Raw genomic sequence first — 25,314 nt, 5'->3', positions numbered from 1 at the left:
AATGTGGCTCTTTTAGTTGAGAAAAATGAAATGTTTTAGTGGGAAACAAGGACATCAGATGACAGGAATAGTTCAGCAGTTTTAACCACATGATGGGAGAGATCCTGTCGGGAGTGGGAGAAGGCTGTTGTTGGCCTGATGTGTATTGAAACTGCTTGGGCTGAGTGTGCAATCAGGGTATGAAACAGTGGCTCCCACACCAAATATCAAGGTTTCAGCCTGCTTGCTGCAGGGCAGGCAGGGTTGTTTGGAGGTGGCATAGTTAATGTAACAGGTAGTTTTTTTTCTATCAGTGCCACACTGAATTTTGCAAGGAAAATATTAAGTGTGTGGTGAGAGTGGGTAGTGCATGTGACCCAAGTATAAAAGGAAAAATTGATGCATCTCTAGTAGTATAACAGTGTTCTCATTATTCTAGTACAGTGCAAGAGGCCCATATTTTGGCTGACATCCAGTACATGGAATAGCAAGTGATGTTTGACCTGCTGGCAGATTTTATTTTTCCATTTAAAAACTTTTGTCCAAGTTGATATCTTGATACATTTTTTTTTTGTCTGCTTTGTTAAAGTAATTCTGTAAGTGTTATTATTTCACAAAATTTATAACCAAAACTATAATTATAAACAAATGCTATCATTTCTCTTCTGAGCTTTTACAGGGAAAAGATGGCAACCTTATGGCTTTCTTTGAAATGGATTTTTTACATAGTAATTTAATTGTTGTAATGTTTTTAAATGCATTAAGTTTTGGTTAATAAATAAATAAATATTGAAAATGAATGAATACAAATTGCTTTCTGTACCAAAATAGTTTGAGTTTTTGTGTCGGTATTGGGAGTAGGTCCTGGCATGGTCAACAGAGCTGAACTTATTTCTAAGTAATACCAGATCAGCTACCTGTTACCTCTCTTGGTTAAAGAACTTAAGAACGAAAAGCTTGAAACTGCACAGATGCTGTTATTTTTGAATTAAAAAGGGGGTGTTGTGATTAATGGATTAAAAGCTGTTTTACTCTGTTGTGCTGACAGCATTTTGAGAGTGTCTCTCTAGCTCTCATTCATAACTGGGACAAGTCTGAAGTATTAATAATACTCAAGTACTTCAGAATCAGCTTGTTACATATTGAAGTACCATTGCAACAAATAGAGCATTATATTAATTAGTTTGGGATATTCTGGGTTCCAGGCATACATTCTAAATGTGCAGGATATTCCTCTGCTTTTTCCTGCGTCATTACCAAAAGAACAGAGTAAGTAGGCTATTTTGTTGTTGAAACTAGCAATTAGCAGTCTCCCTCACTCAAGAAGGGTTGTGTTGAAATATTAGCTTTATTCTAAAGTGCTGTGATTAACGAGGAAAGTTAATGCATATGCCTGGCTCCAGTTAGTGCTAAGATTGCTTAGAGAAATATGACTCTTTTGTAGTAGTATGAAATCTTACGGTAATTAAGATGAAGTAGCTAAATTTGTTGATAGTTACCAGATGCTTACCATCTGACTGTTTCAAACTCTCAAAACTAGTATGTATTTCCAATCCAAACTTTAGTTGTAGGAAAATAGCTGTTAAAAACAGTTGCTCTGCTCATCAAATTTGGGACTTGTTTCATTACTGCATTGAGATTATTATACCCGCCCTCGTTGCTGGTATGAGTCCTGGGTCATCTTTTTCACTCTTTTCCTAGAATGTGGGAATTGCATGGCACATTTATATTTTTTGCTGTGATTTATCTCTCAAATTTGTATTGCATCTTTTGTGCCTCAAGGAGGGGAAGTTAGTGCTCTATTTCTAGTTTACCATTCTTTTTTTTTCGGTGGTATTGTACTTTGTAGATTAGTGAAGCTGACCTTGAAGTAAAAAAAAAAAAGAAGCAAATACATCTGTTTTTCTCTGAGCTGTTCTGTTTACATGATCTTTAAATAACTTAAAAATCACTAAACTGCACATTAAAATCTTCATCTGCTCTTGGAGCTGATAGAACCTGCACTGTGCCCAAGTTTCCAGAGTTTGGAAGTCAGTCCAGCCTTAGATGTTTGTTGCAGATGGTTTTCTCTTGAAACAGGACTGAGTTTTCTGGAAAGAGTCCTTTTTAAAAAGGTCACCCATTTGCTGCCACAGTTAAATGTGAATTTAGAATAGGTGCATCTTCCATGCTGTTGTTTGGCATGTCAGTGTCTGGCCAAAGGAAAAGCTTGTACTGATCTGCTTTGACCACAGGGCTGCCTGTAAGTACTTTTCTGTTTCCTTGTGCTGTTGCCTGTGAAACTTGTATTTCTAGAGGTTTATGTGGTGTATAAACTTCAACTGCATTGGAAACCTGTATGGCTGGTAAGTCACTGAGTGACTAAAAAATGGGTATGTTAGCGTACTTCATTTCCACAGCCATTGTAGAGTTGTTCCTGATTTCTGGGTGAAGTGTATGGCAAATTACCTTATGTTTCAAATACATAGTCAGGATCTTAAAGGAGGAATAGAGCTGTCTGTTATCAGTTATGAACCTTAAATCCTTAACCAGTATGTGCTTGTAACAAGTGCAGCATCTTTAATGAACAAAGTGGGACACGACATGAGGATAACTGGAACTGCAGGTGTCTGATGTTAGTGTTGTGAATCCATGTGGAATGACAGAGAGATGCCATGCCTCTCTGACAGCATGTGGAAGCCACCAGCAGAGAGGTCCTGAAGCAGAAGGCTAATGGCCCACTATGTCATGTTAAGCAATAGCTCAGTTTGAAGAATCAGTGTCTCCTGATGTTTATCACTGCTAGGAAAATGCAATCAAACATCTGCATGAAAAGCCTCATAATGGATATTGTGACCATCATTAGTGTTGTCTTGTAATCCAGTAATATGATCTGCACACAGTCTTGCTCTTCAAGGTCTTTCCTCCCTGTCCTTCCTACTCATGTATTTGAAAAATGCTTTAGAAAGTGCCAGTTTATTTGTCCTTGTACTTCTGCCCCTCAATCATCACACTAGTAATAACAAACTGCATTAGTTTGATGTTACAGGCTGTTCTTCAGATCTCTCATCACAGCTGATTGGACTGTTGATCCATGGGATATGTATGCAGCAGGGATACCTCACACTTTCCTCCCTCAGCCCCCTGTTGTCAGTGTAAGCCCTACTCTGAATGGTTAAGTGTAGGATGACCACTTGTATTTGTATCCCATAAAATGAAGACATCATTAGATTTGTTTTAACTGGTGTCCCTTGAAAACTGGATAGCAACTCCATAAGACTGTTGGCTTCAAGGAGGGTTTGGTTTGTTCTTGTCAATCTCAAAATTGACCAAGAACCTTAATTTACCTTATCTTCTGGACTGTGGTAGCACTTAAGAGGAATTAATGTAGATAAAGTTAGAACTTTCCTTTGTGGGTTTTTGGTTTGGGGGTGTTGGGACTTTTTGATTTTTTTTTATTTTTATTTTTTTTTTTAATTGTTGTTTGGTTTGGTTTGGGGTTTTTTTTTGGGGGGGGGGGGGAAGTTTTGTGGGCATGTAGTTGCAACACGTCACATGTAGTTTTACAGCTTTATCCAAAGAATCCAAAGAGCTGTTACCAGTGACTCAACATCATTGTGCTTTATTGTGAGGGGAGTACCTCCATGTGCTCTTGTTTGCAGAACTGTTACAGGTACAAAGCAGAAGCAGTTGCTGCAAGTTTTGGGGTGATGTAATCTATTTGGATACTGCAGTAAATGAGCATGGAATCTGTTTTGTACTGCAGTGAACTGATCAGCTTTTTGCTGAGAGAAGTTGTAAGAGATCTGAGCTGTGTAGCAGTGGTTGAAGACGCTCGAAGTAGTAGATGGGAAGCTTTGATATGAGAAACTTAACTTTTGTCTTAGCAACAGACACTGTTGACTTCTATTTTTGCTGTTTGAGGCTGTGTATAGAATCTCGATGTTGGTTATAGCCCTTCACTGGAACTGAAACAAGTAGCTACAGTGAAAACTGAAAAAACATTGTCTAAACTTTGAACACCTGTGACCATTAGAAACCAATCACTTGAATCAAAGTGATTTTCACTTTTTCTCTTTTCTTTACTGTAAAATCAGTAGTAGCTCATGAATGTAATAGAGGCAGGAAAAAAATTATTACTTTTTCAGCCTTTTGTTTTTGTAGTTTTCAGACTGAATGGTGCATCCTTAGTAGTGTGTAGACTACACAATGTGTATTAGCAGGTAAAATGGAATTGTAAGATCAGGTCTCTTTCTCTGAAAATCATAGATGTGCTGATTTGATTATGGTTGATAATTCGAGGCATTTTAGTTTCCTTTCACCCATAACCCTTTCACCCTTCATTTTTCATTTAGCTGAATTTTAGGTGGGATTTACTTCAGGGAATTGACATGGTCTGGAATCTAGACATGTTTGCACCGCAGACTCAGGAATATAGCAGCAAGAGTCCAGCTCTTCTTGGCAAATAGTTAAATTGGTTTGAATTATCATAAATAAAGCAATTATAGGTATCCTTAGTAGCAGGATGCTTCCTAGTTGTCTAGTCAGAACTCCTTCAGAAGAAAAAGAATGAAGATATAAACTTAAGGGAAAGTAGAAGAAACATTGAAATAATACCAATAAAACACCCCAACTTCCCAGAAGGTCCTCATGAGTCAGTCTTCCTAATAATTTTTTTGTTCTCTTCTCTTGATGAGACTCTCCCTTTGGCATTGCTTTCCTGCACCAAGTCATGCTTTTCTGTGTTCTCCTTGTCTGTCACACAACTAAATGTCATTCAGGTTTAAGTGATGACATGCCCAGTGAATTGCCATGGTCACTTCTGTCTCTTCAAGCTCTTCCAGCTTGTCACCTCTCTGTGCCAGTTGTTCCTGTCATCAGTTTTGCCTTTTCATTTCTGTTTCTCCATCTTTGTGTTGTTGTTTGTTGTTGTGCTTGTTTCCCTGTCCCCCATCCCCTTCCACCATGATCATTCTGAAGTCCTCAGCCCTCATCCTGGGCTCTGCTATGCCATGTTCCTCTGCTATGCCATGTTCCTCTGACTGGCTGGTTTTACGAATGCTGACCCGCTGCCTCAGTGTTACTAAGTGAAAAATGATACAGATGGGAAGAGTTCACATCAGGTTGCTTCAGCTCCTTATAACTTTTAGGCCCTTGTAGTCCTGATCTTGTCTGTGGAGAGTTGGCCAGAACCAAGAATGAGGGACTGAGGCTAGGAAGGTCTTGGTTTATAGAAGAGAGCTTGTAGGAGGTGGTAAGAACACCCTGTAATACTATGCAACTAACTGGTTCCTCTAGAGAAGGAAGGGTGTTGAAGTTTGTACGTCCTTTGTCAATTTACAATGTGCAGTAATGCGTCAGGCCAAAATCCATGCGACCATGTGCTGTTACCACCAATGCCCTTCAGCATCTTTTTCTGGAGTCTGGAGATCAAAGGGGACAGTGGTAGGGCTGTGCTTGTCCGTCATCTAGTTTGGAATAAAGCTTTGGAAGCAGTCCAAAGTTCAAATTAAATTTCAAAATGAGTGGTAACAAAAGTAACCAGACCTTTACTGCACAGTGTAATTAATGTTACATAATGCCCAGAATCATAGTAACAACATGACTAACCACCTAACTGGATTGAAATACTGTTTTCCCAGCCAGGACGACAGATCAACAGCAACATGCTTCTAACAGTGGTCCCTGAACAGCCTGTCAAATCTGCTTAGGCACAAGACTCTATTTTGATTAAACCTTCATTGGGAAAGGGGTGATGAAATGTGGCTGGCAGCCTGTTCTCGTGTTAACTGTGTATGGTGCTTAACAGTTTTGTTTCCTGACAAGTGCCTTCTGAATTAATGGTGTCTTAGTAAGTGCACACCCAGAGTGCATCAGCAAGAGCCTGTGTGATATAAACTCAAATGCTACCCGAATCTAAAGTGACTGGCTCTGGAAATGATCCATTTGATGACTAGCTTGCTGCTGATGTGCCTTAGCTAGTTCTGTAGTTAAGTAAGGTGTTGTATGTGGCAGAGGAATTATTTTTCCACTGCACCTTGGAGTTAATGCAGACACCAGGTCAGCATGAGGATTTTACTACAGGATTGGCATCAAAAGCAAGATACATATTGCTTATGTGGGGTATTTTGACACTGAGACTTTATGCAGCTACAGAGTGATAGGCTACTGCAAAACTCCTTGGAAGCTGGATGTGCAGTTTTGGCTTGTTGGGATTTATGCATTGCCACTCACATCTCTGGAGAAGTAACCTCTAGTAACTTGTGCTGCCTTGAGAAAACCCCCTTATCAAGTTAAGTTGGCAAAGTGAGGAGGTTACTTCCTCTAATCAGAAGTTTTGTAAATCCTATAAAAAGGTACTACTTGCTTTTCAGTCTGAGGTAGTAACTAGATAAAAGAACTTGGAGAAATTAAAAGAAGTGTGTAGAGACTTTGTCCCAAGTTCAGTGGATAGTGGGCAGTGCTTGCACACAGTGCCACACAGCCTTCTGTGACAAAGAGAGGACAGGTGAGGATGTGAAGGCTGTATGATTTTACACGTCACCTGGCTTTTTCAATAACAACAAATCCGGTTGATGTCTTAATTGCTACTCTCACTTAGAGGAACTAGCAACACAGCAGCGTGTCTGGCAGTGAGACCTGGGTCTGAAAGTGCAGCTGTTTCATGTGCTGTTGTCTGTAGTCTGGGCACTGGGACCAGTAAGGCTCATTCAGCTCCAGTGGTTGACATGCAGCTCTACTGGGTGGTCTGGTGGCTTTGCCCTTGACATCCTTCCTCGGATGGCAGGCTTGGCACTGTTTCGGCTCCTTTTCTTTCTGTCTTTGAAGCCTTAATGGTTTGTTTGCTTCTGAGAACCAGGTGCCAGAACCAGTTTTCTGGCTTAGTGGAGTAGTTTCAGCACTGCTGAGAGAGGTTGGTGAGTTATGAAGAGAACCTAACAAACACCAAGCAGGATGACACACAGCTTTTATGTGCAGTGTGCACCTGGACTTGCCCAGCATGACTCACTTCCCCATGGCCCAGCATCTGCTCACCGTGTTTCACAAAGTCTTGTTGCACCCAGGTGATATACGTACAGCTTTGGCTTTAGCTTTGTGTTGGATTCCCATTAGCCAGGGCTGGTTCACCTGTTGATTTCAACATAATGTTGAAAGGAGTCTTTGCACTGCAAAAAGGACTTTCCTAGAGTACTTGAAACTGGCTCTTCTTGTCCCCAGTCCTGTCAGCAGCAGCAAGGAGGAAATAGCTAAGCTGTCTGTGTAATCCTCACCGTCCTTCAATATGTAACATTTGCAGTTGGAATCTGCAATGGAAACAGTGAGTCCCAAGTGTCTTTGACTGGGGAATGGTGGGTGTGAATGTTAGATCTGCCCTGTGTTGTTCTACTCTGCTCCCTGTGGGGATGTACCAGAGGCCTCCATGGTTTTGAAGAACAGCTGTTGGGCATTTCAGTCTGTGAGCTGGAGGACTTCGGAGACAAAGGGCAGCTCTGAGTTTTTGTCATGCATAATGTCACAAGAAGCACTTACAAATAAATTCAGTTACTCAAGGAATTATGCTGTGGTGTCTTGAGATAGACCTTGTGATGTACTTCTAGTCTTGCAAAAAACCCATGTTAGTGAATGTACCATAAGCATCCTGGAGCAGGGTTTTAGATGACAGCTAATTCTATCTTGAACAACTCTTTTTGTGAGGCAGGCCTAGTTAAAAACTGGCTAGGCACTTCTGTGTTTAACATCTTGGCCATGTAGGATTTGCATCCAAATTCTAAATGTTGTGGGCAGTAGATGAGGCCTGTTATCATTGGTTTCTTGTGTATATTCAAAATATCTTCCTCATGGTACCATTTATTGTGTACCTGTTTTATGCCTTGCCCAGGTGTCTAGACAAGTGCCATGCTGGCTAACTGGCTATGTACTCACTATGGTAGTATTCCTTTTTAGAGCAGCAGGGATTAAACTGAATAGGATCAGTGTGGTATTTCCAGTAGGAAGAGCTATTCTTAATGCCAGGGGAGGCAGGGTGCGCTTCATGGGGCTGGGACATGGGGCATGGGGCCTCTGAGTGCTGTGATCTGTAACTCTTTTGTCTTCCTGATTACCCTGGTTGTGTCTTGGCTGTTCGCTGTTTTGGTTTTTCGGTTGGGGCTTCCCCCCCCCTTGTTTATTGTGCTATTTCAATTGGCAGACCCTGGGCTAAGTTATTTGTCTGCGCAATTGGTTTCAAGGCTAAAAAATACGTTTGCTTATCTGTCTTGGGAGCAGGCATGTCAGGTGTCTGTCTGCATTGTGTTCCATAACCTAGAGATAAGACTCTGGAACTGCATAGGCTTACTCTGTGCTACATATATCAAGTTGTTCAAGCTGTTCTAAAATGTTTTTCAGGTTCTAAATGGCTTCTAAGAAGTTGGGATCCGACTCTCATGGTAAGTGAAATTTGTTATCCTTGTCTTTTCAACAAGATGAATCCTACTATTGCTGCTGACTAATATCTTAGCCTAGACAGTCCATAGAGACGAATCTGTTTAGCCTCTGAGTAGTTTTTTGTTAGGAATGAAGTGCCTTGGCTTCCTTCTTGCATAGTTGCTTGTTGATGCTGTGTTTGCCTGTTCTCTGATTAAACTGAAAATCAGTCTCTGGCTGTTCCCTCTTCCTTCATGGCAGAATAACACATTCCCCTTCCCCAAGGTTGAACTGCTCTGGTGTTTGCTGAAGTGGACACTAGATCTGTAGCATCTTCCTGTGGAAGTCACATGAGAGGTTGAATTGAAAGTGCAACTTTCAGTATAACATTCAATTTTGCTTCATTTTTGCTCAGCCATGAATTTGTCTCCTAAATTGGACTAAATCTGGTTCAGAAGGCAAGTGAAGAAGAGGTTCTATTTTTCTGTCATCTACATATGAGATGCATAAAGTCATGCAGGTGATTGGTATCATAAAAGTTATTTGCCTGTAATGTCCTTATTTTTTCGAAAATGGGGTGTAATTTCAGTGTAATTCATATTACTGTGGAATATTCAGTTCGTTGTATGCAACGTGGCTTCCTCAAATCAGTACTCATGACTTTTCAGGCTATCAAAACTTCTGCTTTTAGAAATTCAGCCTTGATCTTTCTGGATAATTTTTCCAATAAAAGGGTCCTGAGGAATTCCGTTTTTTCTGGAGCTTTTTATTCAGTCTTGCAAGTGTAAAGTTGAAGTACAAAGTAAGAAATGTCTCACTTAAATACATGGCTAAAGATTAATAAAAATAGCCTACCAAAACTTCATTTCTAGATAGTCTCCTCCTTTGCTGTGGTCCAGTGACCCTGCTGCAAGACAACTGTTTTCTTCATTTGATAGCTGCCAGCTCTTTAGCAGTTCCTCCTGTGTCTGTATGTGGTCTCTATGAACACTCCAATATGCTTGTCTTTCGTGTCTGTTTTTATTTCTCTCCTTGCCTAACCAGACTAGCAAAGGCACTGCTCAGAGCTAGAATTCAGCATGTCTTAAATATTTCCCAGAACAATATGGTGTGGTGGAACATGCTCCTGGCTTCAACATAACAAGATCCAAACAAACGGTGCTGTGAGCTGCTTGGTTAACTTGTCTGCTCCTTTGTGTACCTCTGTTCCTAATCACACCATCAGAGTACTGTTTCTTAGGAGTAGTGGAACAATTCTGTTGTCTTAATTATGTCTTAAGAGATCAGCAGGGCAGTTGTTTCAGTCTTCTCCAGGGTTGTTAAGAGTAATCTCACTAAGTGAGTTTTGGTTTAGAGCATCCGTCCCAATGGCTGCCTTCAGCTCTGTCTCTCTGGCAGGCTGATGAACTTGGTCAATATAGTTGATGTATCTCTTGTGATTGTTGTTGAGCTGCTTATTAGAGGTCAGAGGGCTGTCACTGAATCACAGAATGGCTGAGACTGGCAAGGAGATCTGCAGATTGTCATGTCCAAGCCCCCTGCTCAGGCAGGGTAACCTCTAGAGCAGGTTGCTCAGGACTGTGGTCAAATGGAGATGAACATGGGAACACAAGGTAGGAGTGAAGAGAAAGGAACCCCTTTTCCTGTGTGGGTTATGTCAAGTGTTGTGCTTCAATATTTCCATTGTATTATTGCTGTCACTATACAATTTCAAAGTTTTTAACTCTTGATTTCTGAGAATTCCAGCAACTAAGTTCCACATGGTTTCAAAACTGTTCCGCATTCATGACTCATAACTGTTTTGGGTTTTTTTTTTTCTGAAGTGCTTCCATTTTGCTGCCAAACTGAAGGACACTTCTATGAGTTACACTGGAGAGAAATCTTACTCATGTAGTATGTTGTGCCAGGAATGTAGTACAGAGCACAGTGTCAGAGACCAGGCCTATTCTCAGAAATTACTCAGTATGCTTTTATCTCATACAAGGATGAAGTGGCTAACAGCCTTACTAAATAACAGTTTGGTAAAAACTTAAATTGCTTCAATTGAATATGTGACTGTTTTAATGTCTCTCATAATATCTTATTTATGCAGGTTTTTCTTACTGCTTTAGAATGTGCTGTTTAAAACAATTTGCACCCTTTACTCCTCAGTATGTTCAGTGTGATCTGTTGACAAAAAGAAAAGGTTTCTTGGCTCTCTGGATAATATTTCAGCTTCACCAAGCTAGTACTTTTCTGATTGGGCTGGAACAAACTGAATGCTAAGTATTTTTGCATCAGACTTTTTGCCATCAAATGCCCTAAACCATTTGATGTATTTTTAATATGCGCTTACGGGCTTTTTCTCATAGTTATATTCACAATGAGGTTATAGCAGGAATTGTTATTTAAAAATCAGTTTACTGGGGAGAAACTAGGAAGTTTTTATTCCTTAGTCAAGCTTCTGGGGTTAAGCTGGCAGCTGTCAATATAGGTAGTCTAGGTGTGTTTAGTTTTTTTTATTTGCTGTGTAAAACAAGAGTGTTGGTATGTAAACACCAAAGTTTGTGCTTGTAGCCTCTGTGGCTGGTATCTGTTTCAGGTGTTGGTGTTCAAGGGAAAGTGTCCACTACATATTGTCAATAGGTCTAATAAGACAAGTATTGGCATGCTGAGCAATTTGGGCTTGGAGATCCATGTGGAGAGGTAATGTTGCTGTGCTTGGATCATCTGGCTTGGAACAGGACTTGTGCCAGTGGGACTTAGCAGGATGAGGTAGCAGCAATCAGCAGATCTGGTTGTCTCTGACCTGGCCATGATTTGCTGCTCTGGGTGCAGAGGCTGCCACAGCTGTTACTTCTGTATGAGCAAATGCTTTGGCATATCTGGCTCTCAAATTGTCAGGTCAGGTATGATTTGGGTGCTGTATTGCAAATAGTGATAATGTTGGTCAGTGAGGTGCTGTCTGCATGCTGGGCTGTGCAATGCTTGAATGTGTGATTCCCAGTAAGGATCACTGAAAATACTATTGTATTCTACCTGGAGCATTTTTTTTTCATCTGGGAGGTGCAGGTGGGATGTAGGTTGTTCATCCTGATGGTTTCAAAGTATCCTCGCAGGACTCTGTGGCCAACCAGTGTGTGCATGTATGAGAGCTCAAGTAATGACAGCACATCAGCCTGTAACTGCAAATTGACAGGATGTTCCTGTTTTTGAGAGCTGCTCAGCCTCTTGGAGTCTGTGGCTTGCAGATGAATCAACAGTGAGGGAACACAAACAGTACTTAAACAGCCATCAGAGTATAAAAATGGGTCAGATGAAAACAGCAAGTCACAGTTCACTGAGCAAGGGCTTGGTCACTGAACACCATCTTAGATATTGCCACTAATGTCTTTCTGTATCTGTGTCACTCAGGGAGAAGTAACAAGTGAGGCCTAGAGGCACTCCTCAGTTTGTTACACATGCCAGAAACCTTGCCTGTGATTCCAAAATCTTAGACCAGTGATCCAAGAGGCCACTTTTAGTTAATGGAAAAGCTGTTTAGTTTGTATTTTGGGTTTTCTCATACTTCTTCACTGCAGCTCAAGGAAAACACACCAACAGTCTGGCTGCTTGGAGGTGGTTGAGCTCTAAGTGGTTTTTCCATGTGAATTTGCAGGAAAAGTGTCATCCTAGATACAAAGGACAGATGTAGGGCCTGGTAAAGTTAGATTGCCTTGTTTCAAAAATTAGGGGTTTTGTGCTAAATAGTCTTGGTATTTCAGTGTGTTTCATTTAAAGTGGAATGGCTTTGGTTCATCACTTTGCTTTTGTGACCACTTTTGTACAAATGTTACTTACTATTTGCATATCAAAACCTGGATTGTAGTTTGTCTCAGTTGTCCCAAAGCTGGGTAATCTTAAAACCTGTTTGGAATATGACAAAAAATGATGGATCTTTTTATAGAGATAGAATGCAGTGTTCAGAAGAGCTTCAGCATCCAGTTGTGTAGGAATAGTGTTGTCACAAATGAACTCAGATACTGGCTGCATTGATGTCAAAATCTGGTGCATTGAGGTTTTGAGGGGCTTTGCCTTTTTTTTTTTTTTTAACACTTACAGGCTAGAATTTAGGAATGAAACAAACTCTGAGCAAATTCCCTAATCTAAACTGAGACACTGAGGTCCAAACAGCTTCAAACTCCTTTTGTGTTGTTATCTGGTGTAGATGCTGCAACAGAGATAAAATAGCTCCCAAATACAGCAATGTGAGTCTGAATTGCAAGCATGAAACTTGTGAGTTGTGGAGTTTTCTTTCTTAATACAATTTCTGCTTCTGTTTTCAGGGCCTTTCAGTTACCTTGATGATGTCCCATTTAAGATAGGAGACAAGTTCAAAACCCCAGCAAAGGTTGGATTACCCATTGGTTTCTGCCTTCCTGATTCTTCTCAGCTTGTCAGAGAAGCCCAGGTAAATTATATTTTGCCTTTCTGCTCTCTCCCCTCACTCCTGGCCCCAACATATGGTGCTGTACATTCCAAATTGTCACAGTTTGCACACATGACAGTCTTGTATTTCTAGAAGATCTGTTAGGCTGTATAGAAAAATAAAATATCATAGGTCATGCCAAAAGCTTCTAATTTTTATTGCCTTAAAAAGCCATTAGGCTTTTATTTTTAAGCATTTGTTTTAGTCTATCTGCTTCAAAGAAGCAGTGATTTTGTGTAGTAGTTTTAAATGTTACTGTGATGAAATTTGAATATAATTTTTAAGAGCAAATATGCTAAGAACTGATACACCTGGGCAATGGCATAATTTTCAGTTCTTGTTTTCTGTGTAGTTCTTCTGTGTTTGTCTGTGTAGTTCTGAGTAAGAATTCTTTTCAAGCTGTGGGGCAAACAGTTTACAGCTTGATACACGGATGGCTTCCCTGACTTGAGGAGCATGCTGCTGTAAAATAAACTGTTAGTAGCATAAAATCAATTGCTTTAGCATAACTGTTGGAAATCTAATCTCCAAATGCAGGTTGTGATACAGGAAGTCTAATTGAATTATGTTTTCTCATTTGGATCCATGATTTTCCTTGAGCAGTCCCAACTGATGATTGTTTTTACTTTGTGTGTGACAGATTGCTGTAGGTGATTCTGCTTTTTTCTTCTTGTTTCTGTTTTCTCCCTGCCCTGTATATTACCTTGTTATCCTACATCATGGCTTTTCCCTCATAACCATTAAACAATTCCCTGATTGTCCTAGTACCCATATTTCCACTCAGTTAAGCTGGTGTGGGAGAGCCAAAGGAGCTTCTGATGTCCTGTTGCTCACTTAATTGTGCTGTGTCTCCATTTTACTGCCAAGCTGGGGCTCAGCCAGTGTAGTGTGCCTGTTCAGACTGCAACACTCTGCACAGTGTGGACTGTGCATCTCACAGTGCAATTTGACTCTTTTACAGCTGTAGCAAGTACCATTAAAAAAAAAGTGCAGGAAATACGGCTTCCCACCCATTTTTTTAGTATAAAATATATGTAGATGTTTAAAGATAGATTTAGGCTCCTCAGAATTTTGCTCTTTACAACTAAGCCGCTCTGTGGTCAGTACACTGGTAATGAGTAGATGCCTCCCTGTGCTGATCTGGCCTTAAAGGACCTGAGGTTAAATGGGAAAAGCCTTTGAGATCCTGTCACATCAGTAACTACAACAAAATCTGCTGCCGCCTGTAGGTGTTGTCGTTGGTGTAGCCACATATCCCCTTTGGCTGGTGAGACACTGCACTGGAGTGAGAATTAAAATACCTCCTAAACCAATGGGTGTGACACTCAAATATCAAGTCCCTTAGGAATCTTGTAGGGGAAATTGAGTAATACTATATTGGCCTTTGGATGCAAAAATACTCTGCTGAATGATATGTAGAACTTGTGGACTGGGGGTAGTTCAGTGGTGCCAGATCAGGGTGTGATTGTTCATCTAATAACTCATTAGACTTCCCCTTGCTATGTCTCTTCTCCTGGGGGAAGAAGGTGGGAGGGCTGTGAAACTGATCTTGGGATGATGAGTAGTTCTAAAACAAAACTAAATGTAGGAAGGAGGCAAAATACAGTATTCTAATCCAGGTTGCAGCCAGATTTTGCTGTTAGTGGCAAAATTAAGTAGTTCTGGTTTCTGCCAGCTTCATCACTCTGCAGGTTGTGAAAAAATGTTGCCTGTCCCTGGTAATTCACGTAGCTCTTCTTCTCTTTATGTTGCTGCTAGAAGTAGCAGCTATGATCCTTATAACTTATGTTTTGTTTTGGTGTTTTTTTTTTTGGTGGTTTTTTTTTTTTTTTTGGTTTTTTTTTTTTTACTTCTCTCCTTTCCCCTCTACCCCCATCCAGTATGACTTCTCACTGGAAAAGAAAACAATCGAGTGGGCTGAAGACATCAAAAAAATTCAGGCTGCCCAGAGAGAAGCTGAACGCAAGGCAGAAGAAGCTCTGACAAACTCAAAAGCTGCTCCAGAGGACAGCACCAAGATGGGGTTCTCAGAGGGAGCTTGCCCTGAAGCTATGCCTCCTCCTATTAATCCCATCCTTGCTAGCCTGCAGCACAATAATATTCTGACTCCTACCCCAGCCAACAGCAGCTCTGTGAAGCAAAAGGTCCTCAGTCCACCTCGTCCAAAGGCAGATTTCAACCCAGCTGATTTTGAATGTGAAGAAGACCCATTTGACAAACTGGAATTAAAAACTATCGATGATAAGGAGGAATTAAAAAATATCCTTGAAATTCATGTTGGTACTACTGGGCCAATTGTTGCCCAGCTGTTAGATAATACTTTGCCTAAAGGAGGGTCTGAGTCTGTTTTGCAAGATGAGGAAGTTCTGGCATCCATAGAAAGGGCCACGTTGGACTTCAAACCCCTTCACAAACCCAATGGCTTTATCACTTTACCACAGCTGGGAAACTGTGAAAAGATGTCCTTGTCTTCCAAAGTGTCCCTTTCCCCCATCACTTCAGTGAGCAATATCAAATCCCTGTCATTCCCTAAGCTTGACTCCGATGAGGGTGATCAGAAATCATCAAAGCTCACGAGCACTTTCCACAGCACTACCTGTCTCCGCAATGGCACTTTGCTCAGCTCTTTGCAGACCTGTGCTCAGAGCAAAGCCAGTGAACTGAATGGACACCATATGCTTGGTCTTTCTGCTCTAAATGAGGACAGTGGTAGGGAGACGTTATCCTCTTCATCCAGGCTGTCTTCCCTGGCTGTTTCGACTGTTTGTACAGAAGAAGAATCATCTCAAAGCACACCGACTACGGTAAACATGGAGTGGTGTAGAACTGGGGTTGCTGGGGAGAGGTGGAGGTGCAGAGGCAACTCTTGCCTCTAAATTGCCTTGTTGCTTTGGTTATCGTTTCATTTACTAGGAGCGAAATGTAGATCCTCTTAATTTACGTGGCCAATTGATCAATCCAACAGCTCTCTGTTCTGGTAGTTCTGAACCTCCCATTATTACTCTGCATTTTTCCCCAAATTTGATATTTTTAGACCAATTCCAGTGATTGTTCTTTCAGCTTTTCAGCTCTCATATGTTGTTGATAGTTGCACACCTTTGAGTTAAGCATGTAAGGCATCTTCTGTGTACAGTCCTGCATTTTTTCCTACCGAGATGAGGTATATCAGATTCTGAAGTGATGTTAGGCTTTGAATCAAATCTCTTCTAGTTTTCTTCCTTGGTTTGCTTGTTTGTTTGCTGGAAATACTGGGAAATGCAGGCTTCTCAAGGAATAGAAGTAATAATAGGTTAAAACACACAGATGTGCTCTGCCACTCAGGGAAGAAAAAAGTGCTTGCGGTTGACCTGCAATGAAGTAAGCCTATTTGTTTTTTTGTTTGTTTCAGTTTTCTTCCTGAGATCCTTTAAAAATCTAATCTTTAAAAGGAAAAGAAATTCTAGTGATTTGAAATCTCGTGTTCACCCTCCTTCTTGTGAAGGAGGGTGGAGTCACTGCTTGGTGGAGACCAAAACCAACCCTGAAGATCATCTTGTATTTTTAATGTTACAGTTGGTCACCATACACCTCTGAGACGGGAGATTGACTCTTCATTTCCTCAATCTTGTTGCAAGTTCTAAAATTACTTTGAGGACAGTAACTTCACACCGGCTGTTGTTTTTGTCTCTTTGTGAATAAGAGCAGAGATTAGATTAAGCTTGTGGGCTTTTTTTATGAAGAACCTCAGATCTGGATACCAGTAGTCATGAAGCCTAGTGAAAGCTGTGTAGTCAAATACTCTATCTAGTTCTAAAATGATCTGGGGGGTTTCTTTTGTCCTGTATAAGCAGTGTTTCAGTGATTCTGTGGTTTTAGTGGCATACCGTAGGTTTTTCTTTGACACCATGTCCTCTGAAACAAGTGACGCTGCTTCTCCCCTTCTGTTCTGCCACCTCTTTTCAGGGTTAGGTAAATGCACTCATAACTGTGAAGTACAATATTCTGGGAAATACTGTATCCGACAGAGCACAACAGAACAGCTGTTCACTGATGGCTGGAACAAATTCGGTGCTGTTAACTTTGGCAGGAGCAGCAGTGTGCTGAGCACCTGCTCACTTCTGCAGGTCACAGGTGTGAGAGGGAGCTGTATGACCTCAGTTATAGAACACGTTTCTTCTCTGGGGATGAAAGATCACTTACAACTAGATAGATTGGCATTAAGATGCCTGAATTTACACTCAAACTATTCAAATCTCTCTGCTGAATTAAAATTCTTTAAAGAGCAAGAGGGAAGGTGTGTTCTTGACAATGCTGTAAGGGAAGAAGCAAAGTGAGGAAAAAAAGTGGACTTACTAGGAGAAGTAATAAAATGAATTCATTAATTTGAAACTATTTATGCTTTGGAAGTAGTGAACCAAGAAATAACTAAGCTGACAGAACTTAATTCTTTCTGTTTAAATTCCAAGACTTCAGATTATACTTGTTTTATGTTTCCACAATATAATTCCACTGGAAAATGATGGCTGAGATGCAAGAAATTTAAGTAAATGCAACAAAATAATTTAAGTAAATGTAACAAAAATCCTCAGAGTATGAAAACAGTAGAAAGAAATCACAGTCATCTCTATGGCTGGGAGCAGAAGGCTCATGTCCCAGTGTATTCCACAGTGATATGATTTTTTTTTCCCCTCACAAGATACAAATTTTAACTTTGAATTTGCAGTTACCATGGGAGTTTTTGTTTTACCAGTGAATTGGATCTAGGAATCTGTGGATGGAAATAAATCTGTGGTTTCTCTGAGGCTGTGGTGGTCCCCTCTCCTCACTTTTATTTTTTCTTGGAACTCAGTAGTTTGATTTTTCACAGCTTTGGCAGATGCAGAAATGACTAATGAAGACAGCAGGTTGAAATTAAACTCAAGTAGATTGAGTAGGAGGAGTTGGTTTTCCCAGACTCTTGAATCTCTGGTGTCAGAAACAGTTTGGTTTTCCTGGCTGCAGTATCAATAGCAAAGCATCATCCTGCAGTCTGATAACCAGCTGATTTCAGGGCTACTCCAGGCCCTTGTTTCAGTGTATCCTATATTCCAGTGCTTTTTGCCCTTGAAAAAGTGCCTGGAGAGAGGATGTGTGTGAAGAACACACCATGAGAAGAGGTTGTTTGGTACACCAGTGCATCAAAATGAATATGATGTTTTGTAGAAAAGAAACTCTTATCCTGGAGATGGCCAGGAATGCAGAACAAAACCTCCTTGGTGGTGGTTTGGGATCTTTTTGCAAACAAATGGAATTTATCAAAATCCTAATAGATTTTTTCAGAATTGATTTTCTATAGAGGGTTTTTTGTTATTCAGTTTGGGCACTAAAAAGGCCTTTCTGGAGGATATGGACGACCTCTCAAGCAATCTGTGCTGGCATAAGTATTAAGAAACACTAAAAACTGTGGTTCTTGGTCCACAGTGATTTCTTGCACTCTGTTCTAATTCCATCTAAAATGCAGGAGTTCTAATTCCATCTAAAATGCAGGAGTTCTAAATGTATTGAACTGAAATATGCAGCTTTGGTGGGGCCAAGGCCTGACTTTGCACTGCTGTTAACTTGGGCAAGGTTGTACAAAGTGGTGGGGTGGTTCTGCAGAAGCAGAGCAGGTGCACAACAGGGGACATGACCCAGCCTTGCTGGTGTGCTGGGAGTGGGACAAGAGCTGGGTAGAAAACTCACATGCTCTTTCGAGGCAGTGTGGTGTGTTCCTGTGTGGTGTATGGAATTCAGTGCTTTGGGAATAAAAAAGAGGTGTATTTTTCTCTTACCCCTTCACATAGTCAAAAAGTCAAGAGAAGTCTTTAGGCAACAACTTCAAAATTATCACTGTTCTTCAGGCAGTGTAGATATGGTCAGGAGCTGAACTGGGGCTGTGTGAACATGCAGCTGTTACAGTGACAGAATAAACAATTTTAAAATTATTGTGGGGGTACACACATCCTTCTTGGAGTATAATCCATTTGTAGAGTGCTGAGAGGAGAAATGATCCTGATGATGATGATTCTGTAGCTGCACACAATGGGTAATGTCAGCATCTCATATGTAGAAGATCAGACCTAGAGTCTCCCATCCTGTGCTAGAATCTTCTCTAAAATCCTCCTTCCCCAGCTGTGGCAAATTCTGCTCACTGGTGCATGATGTTTATACTCACTTTATTTGTGTGTTGTCCAGCAGGTACACCCAGACTACCAGGAAACAGAAATCCCTGTGGTAAGTTTGCAAATACACCTTGCTTGCACTGGATCATGTTTATGGTAATCTTGAGAAGTGGTGTTCCTTTGAGTACAGAAAACCGCAGGTGATGAGTAAACCTGAGGTGAAGGAAGCAATCTCTGTGCTTCCTCTGAGGTGCGGGGTTTGCTGTATCCCAGCCTTCACTGTTGCAGGGCTTCGGTGTTCAAAGGCTTGGTCACACCAGTAGGAGAAGGGTTCACTGTGGAGAAGCTGGGTTGTCGATTGTTGCTTTGAGGATTAAAAGAGTATGGTGGGAGTTGGGCTACTTGGTTTCATCCTCACAGTATGTTACTTCCCAAGGACACTCTAGAAAGCCTTTTGGATTAATTACATGGGGTATCCTGGTTCTGGCACTAGGCAGAAACAGGATGTGGGGATGCAGGACATGATCATCACCTCAGCCTCTGGGTTCTCCCCATTAGGTAACCCACCAAAACTTTGCAGTATCTAAAGTGCCCAATAACAGCAGCTGCACGAAGTGGCCAGGTGGTCTCACAGCTGAGCTGCAGCAGAGCCTCTCCCCCAGTGAGAGGCACTGTGTGGAGACCGTGGTCAACATGGGCTACTCGCCCGAGAGCGTCCTGAAAGCCATGAAGAAGAAGGGACAGAACATAGACCAGGTAAGAGCTCGTGCAGTGCAAAGAAATGCTTGATTGGATGCTGGTTCTGCTGGGAAGCAGTCTTGAGTTTGCAAAATGGGTAGGGGAATACAGTTACTCTAATAGGGGGTTGCAGCCTACATCTTGGGCTTATTTCTGGTGAGAGCTGCTGGAGTCAGCCACACCTATGGGTGCTGGGTTGGAGCCATGCTGAGTTTAGGATGGGCCCTTTGCTCTGTGTGAAACTGGGAGAGGTTCTGGGTCTTCCCAGGAGCAACAAACACATCCAAAGGAAGCTTAGCATGGCTCTGTGCCATGCTTAGAGCCATGTGACAGAAATCCAGCCAACTTCCCTTTTTCTGAGCACACTGCTGACATCTTTCCTTGTAGAGAGACTGGCCCCTGCAGGCCTAAGACAGCTCTGAAAGGCTCCTGCAAGGCCCCACTGACCGACTTGTGTGCATTCTGATGCTGCTGCTTCCCACTCGAGCGTTGCATCCAACGCTCAGACCAGGTCACTGGGCACAGAGCACTGCTGGGCAGAGCATGGCTCTGGCTCTTGGATCTGCTTCAAACAAACACATCAGAGTGGGGGAGCATGGCCCAACCTGCTGTGCTGGCCCTCAGCAGGCTGCACAGAGCATGTCCTGCTCATGGGACTGATCTGCTGGCCCTCTCCGTACACATGGAGAGCAGCTTAAGCTGTGCACTGGAGTGAACTGTGATATCAAATGGAAAAAAAGGTCCCTTGGGAGGGCAGTTTTAAATCCTGCTCTACTTGCTGGCTGTTCTTTCCCATGCGTAGCATTGCCTACCTGACCCTTCCACTCAAAGCTGAGGATAAGAAATTTGGCAGCAGTTTCTGTGTGCATGAGCTGGGATTTGCAGCTCACTTGCCAGTATGCTGAGTTGATCTTCAAAGGCTGACTGCTCTCAGATTGCATCAGCTCTTGCAGCTGTCTGAGAGGAAGCTAAAAGCAGACACGTCCTGGCTGCTGGACCTACAGTTTCATTTTTAAAGCTTGTAGTATAAAAACCACAGTGAAACTCCCACTCTGCCATCAGAGGCTGAAGATACATTTCTGAGGATGCTTTGACTAGAATGAAGGGGATGGTCAGAGAGCACAGTAGGACAGGAGGGTTTGTCTGCTTTCTCTGCACAAGCTCTTGTATAAGGAGTGTCTCAACTCTGCTAGGAAGGACTGCATCTCTGCCCCTGGTGAAGCCCTGGATAGAGTCATGCTCAGCCCCTCTGCATGTACAAAGGTGCCATTCAGCTGCCTGCTGCAAGTGCCTTTGTGCAAACACTGTTTTCTTCATTCCCCACAGGTTTTGGATTACCTGTTTGCACATGGACAGCTTTGTGAGAAGGGCTTTGATCCACTTCTTGTTGAAGCAGCTTTGGAAATGCACCAGTGTTCAGAGGAGAAGGTGAGGGTGCAATGTGTGCAGGAATAGAAAAATGTGCCATGACAGGGAATTCCAGCAGCAGTTCCTCTGGCTGATGTAATTCTGGCTGTCGTGGTAATGCTGCCTTGTTTCCAAAACTGACTACCAAAGGACATCCTTGCTTTGATAAAGCTAAAAATTGTTAATGCATTAGAATTCATCTGTGTTGCTCTATTAGTCTCATTTGCATCCATTTTTATGGGGGCAAGACCCTGCTTATTGCAGTCATAATATTTTGAATGCCAAGAGTTTGCTTGCAGGCGAGGTGCTTGGTACATATACAGTTAACTTCAGCAGCAGCAAATTGTCTTTCAGACCTTGCCAGGCTTCCCTGGCCATGAATTTTCTTCCTTGTACAAGTGCATCTGCCTGGCTGCTCAGCAAATTGGGTTAAGACTTGCTCTGGAAGAAGCTAGAAAATGCATGTTTTGGGGTCTGGTTCATTGCCTGGCTGCTTTACCAGCACCAAAGGTACAGCAGGAGCAGGTACCCAGGGCAGAGGACAGGAGGATCTTACTAAGTCTGCCAGCCTGTTGTGTGCCAGGTTATTGCATGAATCTTTAGAGGTGCAACCCAACCCCCTCAAACATAGATATGCCTTCCTGCTTTTCTTGGACAAGTGATAATCTTGTAAACAGAGCAGTAGCAGTGTGAGGATGGAAAGTAACTGAGTTTGAGAAACACATTTGCAACTGGCTCAGCCCCAAAATTGGAAATGGCTAATCTCCTGATTGCCCATTTTCAACCTGCTTGCTTGTTTGGGATTTTTCTTTCCCCTGGAGTGGAGCAGACACACTGTAAATGGCAGAGGGTTCATAAAAGTGATCAGCTGACTCACTTCTTGCCACTTTATTTTTTCAAAGCTCAGGGAGGATTCACAGTTGATGTTGGAAATATTGTATGCACACAGTGGGGTTTGTGCTAATCCCCCCAAGTTTGCCCTAGGTCTGAGAGGCCGGTTGATAGCAAGGGCTACTGCGCTGTTCCCAATGTCCAAATAACTTCAAAAAACTTTAAAAGAAAATCAGGTGCAGCAGGAGCTGCTGGATGGGGCAGCTGGGTGCCATTAATCAGCATTTTTGAGAGCCACATTGGGCCAGGCTGATAAATATCCTTCTGTGTGAGAGATACCCCCACAGACTGGGCTTTGATGCCCTGGTTGAAATGTTTTTGAAATGAAGGATGGCAAACAGAGGGGACTGAAGGTGAGGCCCTGTGGGCTGCTGTGCCCAGATTTCTGGTGGCTCTGGTGCGAGCAGACTTTCTCCCAACAGAGCTGGAACGGGCTTTGCTTGGGGAGGAGAAATCCACAACCATGGCACGTTCAGGTGCTGAAGACAGGCTCTGTGCTAAACCTTCACCAAGCACTGGTCTATCCACTTTTCTCTTGCAAATAACAGGCTGTCTGTCTTTCAGATCACAGAACTTCTCCAACTAATGAGTCAATTTAAAGAAATGGGCTTTGAACTAAAAGACATTAAGGAGGTCTTATTATTACATAACAATGACCAACACAACGCTTTGGAAGATCTAATGGCCCGTGCAGGAGCCAGCTGAAGATACATTCCCGGATTCTTGGCGTGCAACGGAGCAGGACCAGCCCTGCCACCTTCACATCCAGTGTGACTTGCTCTCAGCGGGAAGGAGTCCAGCTTTTTGCATACAAGGGAGAGAGACTGAGCAAGCCCGCCCACATACATCACTCCAGCATTTCTCTTTCCACTGAGGGTCAACTTTCATTCTTAAATTAAATTTTAAAGTGTCCTTTCCTAAGTTTCCTTTTTCCAGCTTGGCCATGGAGAGTTGAGACTGCCCAGCCTCTACTGGAATTCTACATAGGTAGAGATGGAATGGTTCCCCCCTCATTGTTGCACTGGAGTTGGACAGAAGAATATTAAGTTCGTTCTGAAACGAGGATGCTTTGGTTCTTTGAAGCTGCTTTCATGGTGTCTTGTCTGCTTGTACTGAATTACTTGACTGTGTCACAGTCCAGATTACCTGGTTAAATTTGACCTTTAGTGCAATGGAGTTTTATTTTTTGGTTGAAAGTTAGTCTGTAACTTAGTAAAACACTGGTTCAGAAACTGTCACTATGCATAAAGAGAGAATCTTGTTTTGTCCTCTTGGTTTTTGTTTTTTACCCATGCATCCAACACTTCTGCCAGACACGAGTGTCCAATACTGAGTGGTGTGTAAGCTCGCTTGAAGCAGGTAAGCTGTGAACTCAACCTGGATCTACAACTTGTGTTCGTTCTTGAACCTGAAGGCAGAGAGCTGGGGCTTAGTATTCTTAATCCCCCAGGCTTGTAGGATATTTAAGACAATGCCCTGCTAGAATGTCAGTTATCTTTTTGTTCTAAATAGTACACAGTGTGATGCAGGAGGTTTCTTTCAAGCACTTTCTTTAAAACAAATATACTCACTGCATTAGTTCCATTTTTCACACTGCTATAGAATTACATAATAATAACATCTAGTACTACAAATCAGGTTTGGAGTTGTTTTTGATAGTTCAAAGTATTACATTATACATTGATCGAGTTCTAAATACATGAAATATCAACAGTCTGGAGGAATCTCTAATTTGCTAAATATTTTGATTCTGCAGAAGAACAACTAATAAAACCCTCAGATATAACTCCCAGTGTCATGGTTCCCATCTCTCATGTTCTTTGGCTTCAGCAGACAAGGAACTGGCTGGATCCTGCCTGCCCAGGTGCCGCCAGCTCCTGTGGGCACATGTGAACACTGTTGGGCAGAACAACCAGAGGTCTCTGGGCTGCAGCTGCAGTAGTGGAAGGTGCTGCGCTTGTCTGCAGCTTACTTTTGTTCTGTGGCAGAACCCCAGCCTAGGGATCTGAACTCACATTAGAGCCCAGAGCTGCAGTGTTGAACTTCTGGAGGGGAAAAGAGCTCAGCTAATTGCATCAGAGTAGGTTTTTCAGTAGGAGGTTTCAGCTCATCAGGACTTTGAAGGAGATGGCATTTGTCTCCACTGTGTTGTTAACTTTCTATGACCAAAACATGTAATTTGGGCCCAGTGTGCACTCCTGGAATTCTTTCTGGGGTACCCAACTGTATTAATTATGTGTCTTTACTTAAAATGATGCAGGGGAGGAATCTGCTGGCAAGTATCTAGGAGAGGTGGAGATGATGAGGAGGAGCAGGGGAGGTTGCATTGCACCTACTCCATGGTGTTGAACTTCACCAGTTTCTACTGGTGGAGCTGAATTAAAGCTTGTTTAAGAAGGACATTCAGCAGCTGATGGGGCAGCAGTTGCTGCCTGTCAGTGCAGGTGCTGCCCAGCTTTTCTTCCTTCCCCAGTGAGAAATGTGACATGAAGTGAGGAAATGGGGTTCCTGATTAATTGGAAAACCTTGAAAACAAAATTCAAACTGCTTTACCATCACTGCTGTGAGCATTCACTTGTGTGTTTTGTTCTGGTTTTCTCAGAATTGCTACCCCAGTGAGTCCCTGTCTGGTACCAGACAGTCCTGAAGGGGCAAGAAGTCTTTGCCAGCAAAGAAACAACTATTTAGACTGAACCTCTGAATAAAATATTCTCTGATTGTATTAGTGTGCGTTGTTTTTTCACAGTTCCCCTGCAAGGTCTGGCTCTTAACCCCATAGACTAACCACTCTGCTTTTGGAACTCTTGTGAGGGTGAGAGTAGGGACGTAAAGATGGGAAGTGGCACCTGGAAGTTGCATGGTCTTATACCAGGGAGCCATGCCCACCATGTTCACCCGGGTCTCCCCTGGTGCCACTGCTCTTGGTTTGGCAGTGACATTTCTGGAGTTAAATCCCTGGGTGGCTGAAGGGATGAAGTGTATTCCTGGGGTGGCATGTCAGAGAAGACCACAGAGTGAGGGGACTAGGGGGGTGGCTCAGAGGCGAGGCATTGTGGAATTAGTGTGTAACAAGAGACACAATGTGAAGAGAGTTCAGTGTTCAGGGTGCTGTGCAGCCTTTGTTAATCTGGTACTGTTCTGTGCAGGCACAGTTCATTGGGGGGGTGAGGCGGTCCTGCTGCTGGCTTGAGCCTTGAGCAAGGCTGGGCTCTGCTCTGCTGCTGGCTGGTGACAGGACTGGCTGCACCATTGGTCACACTTGTGACCTTGGAAATTTTCCTTAGGCTCTCAGGTCCCATTGATTTATGTCCCTGCTGTACCTTTGTCAGAGCTTCTGTCTGAGGTCTGTGT

General features: G+C 42.4%; 1 protein-coding gene across 4 annotated transcripts in view; it reads left to right on the top strand.

Annotated features, from left to right (window-relative positions):
- UBAP1 (ubiquitin associated protein 1) overlaps positions 1 to 24,685 on the top strand; it is a 33,848-nt gene extending 9,163 nt beyond the window's left edge. For 2 of the 4 annotated variants that reach the window (XM_042028725.1, XM_042028726.1), the window contains exons 2-8: positions 8,344 to 8,384; positions 12,666 to 12,790; positions 14,689 to 15,612; positions 19,001 to 19,039; positions 19,486 to 19,683; positions 20,992 to 21,093; positions 22,528 to 24,685. In XM_042028725.1, coding sequence (XP_041884659.1) covers positions 8,351 to 8,384; positions 12,666 to 12,790; positions 14,689 to 15,612; positions 19,001 to 19,039; positions 19,486 to 19,683; positions 20,992 to 21,093; positions 22,528 to 22,668 — 1,563 coding nt within the window. In that variant the 5' untranslated portion in view covers positions 8,344 to 8,350 and the 3' untranslated portion in view covers positions 22,669 to 24,685. The remainder of the gene's footprint in view (positions 1 to 8,343; positions 8,385 to 12,665; positions 12,791 to 14,688; positions 15,613 to 19,000; positions 19,040 to 19,485; positions 19,684 to 20,991; positions 21,094 to 22,527) is intronic. The other 2 variants (XM_042028728.1, XM_042028729.1) reach the window with 2 other exon arrangements.
- The last annotated feature ends 629 nt before the right edge of the window (positions 24,686 to 25,314 follow it).

Source organism: Corvus kubaryi, unplaced genomic scaffold (assembly GCF_017639235.1).
Source record: "Corvus kubaryi isolate FWS band 111438036 unplaced genomic scaffold, C.kubaryi_AGA036_p1.0 37308, whole genome shotgun sequence".
Taxonomy (NCBI): Eukaryota; Metazoa; Chordata; class Aves; order Passeriformes; family Corvidae; genus Corvus; species Corvus kubaryi.
Note: the sequence above shows the minus strand (reverse complement) of the source record. Positions and strands in the feature narration are given on the sequence as shown.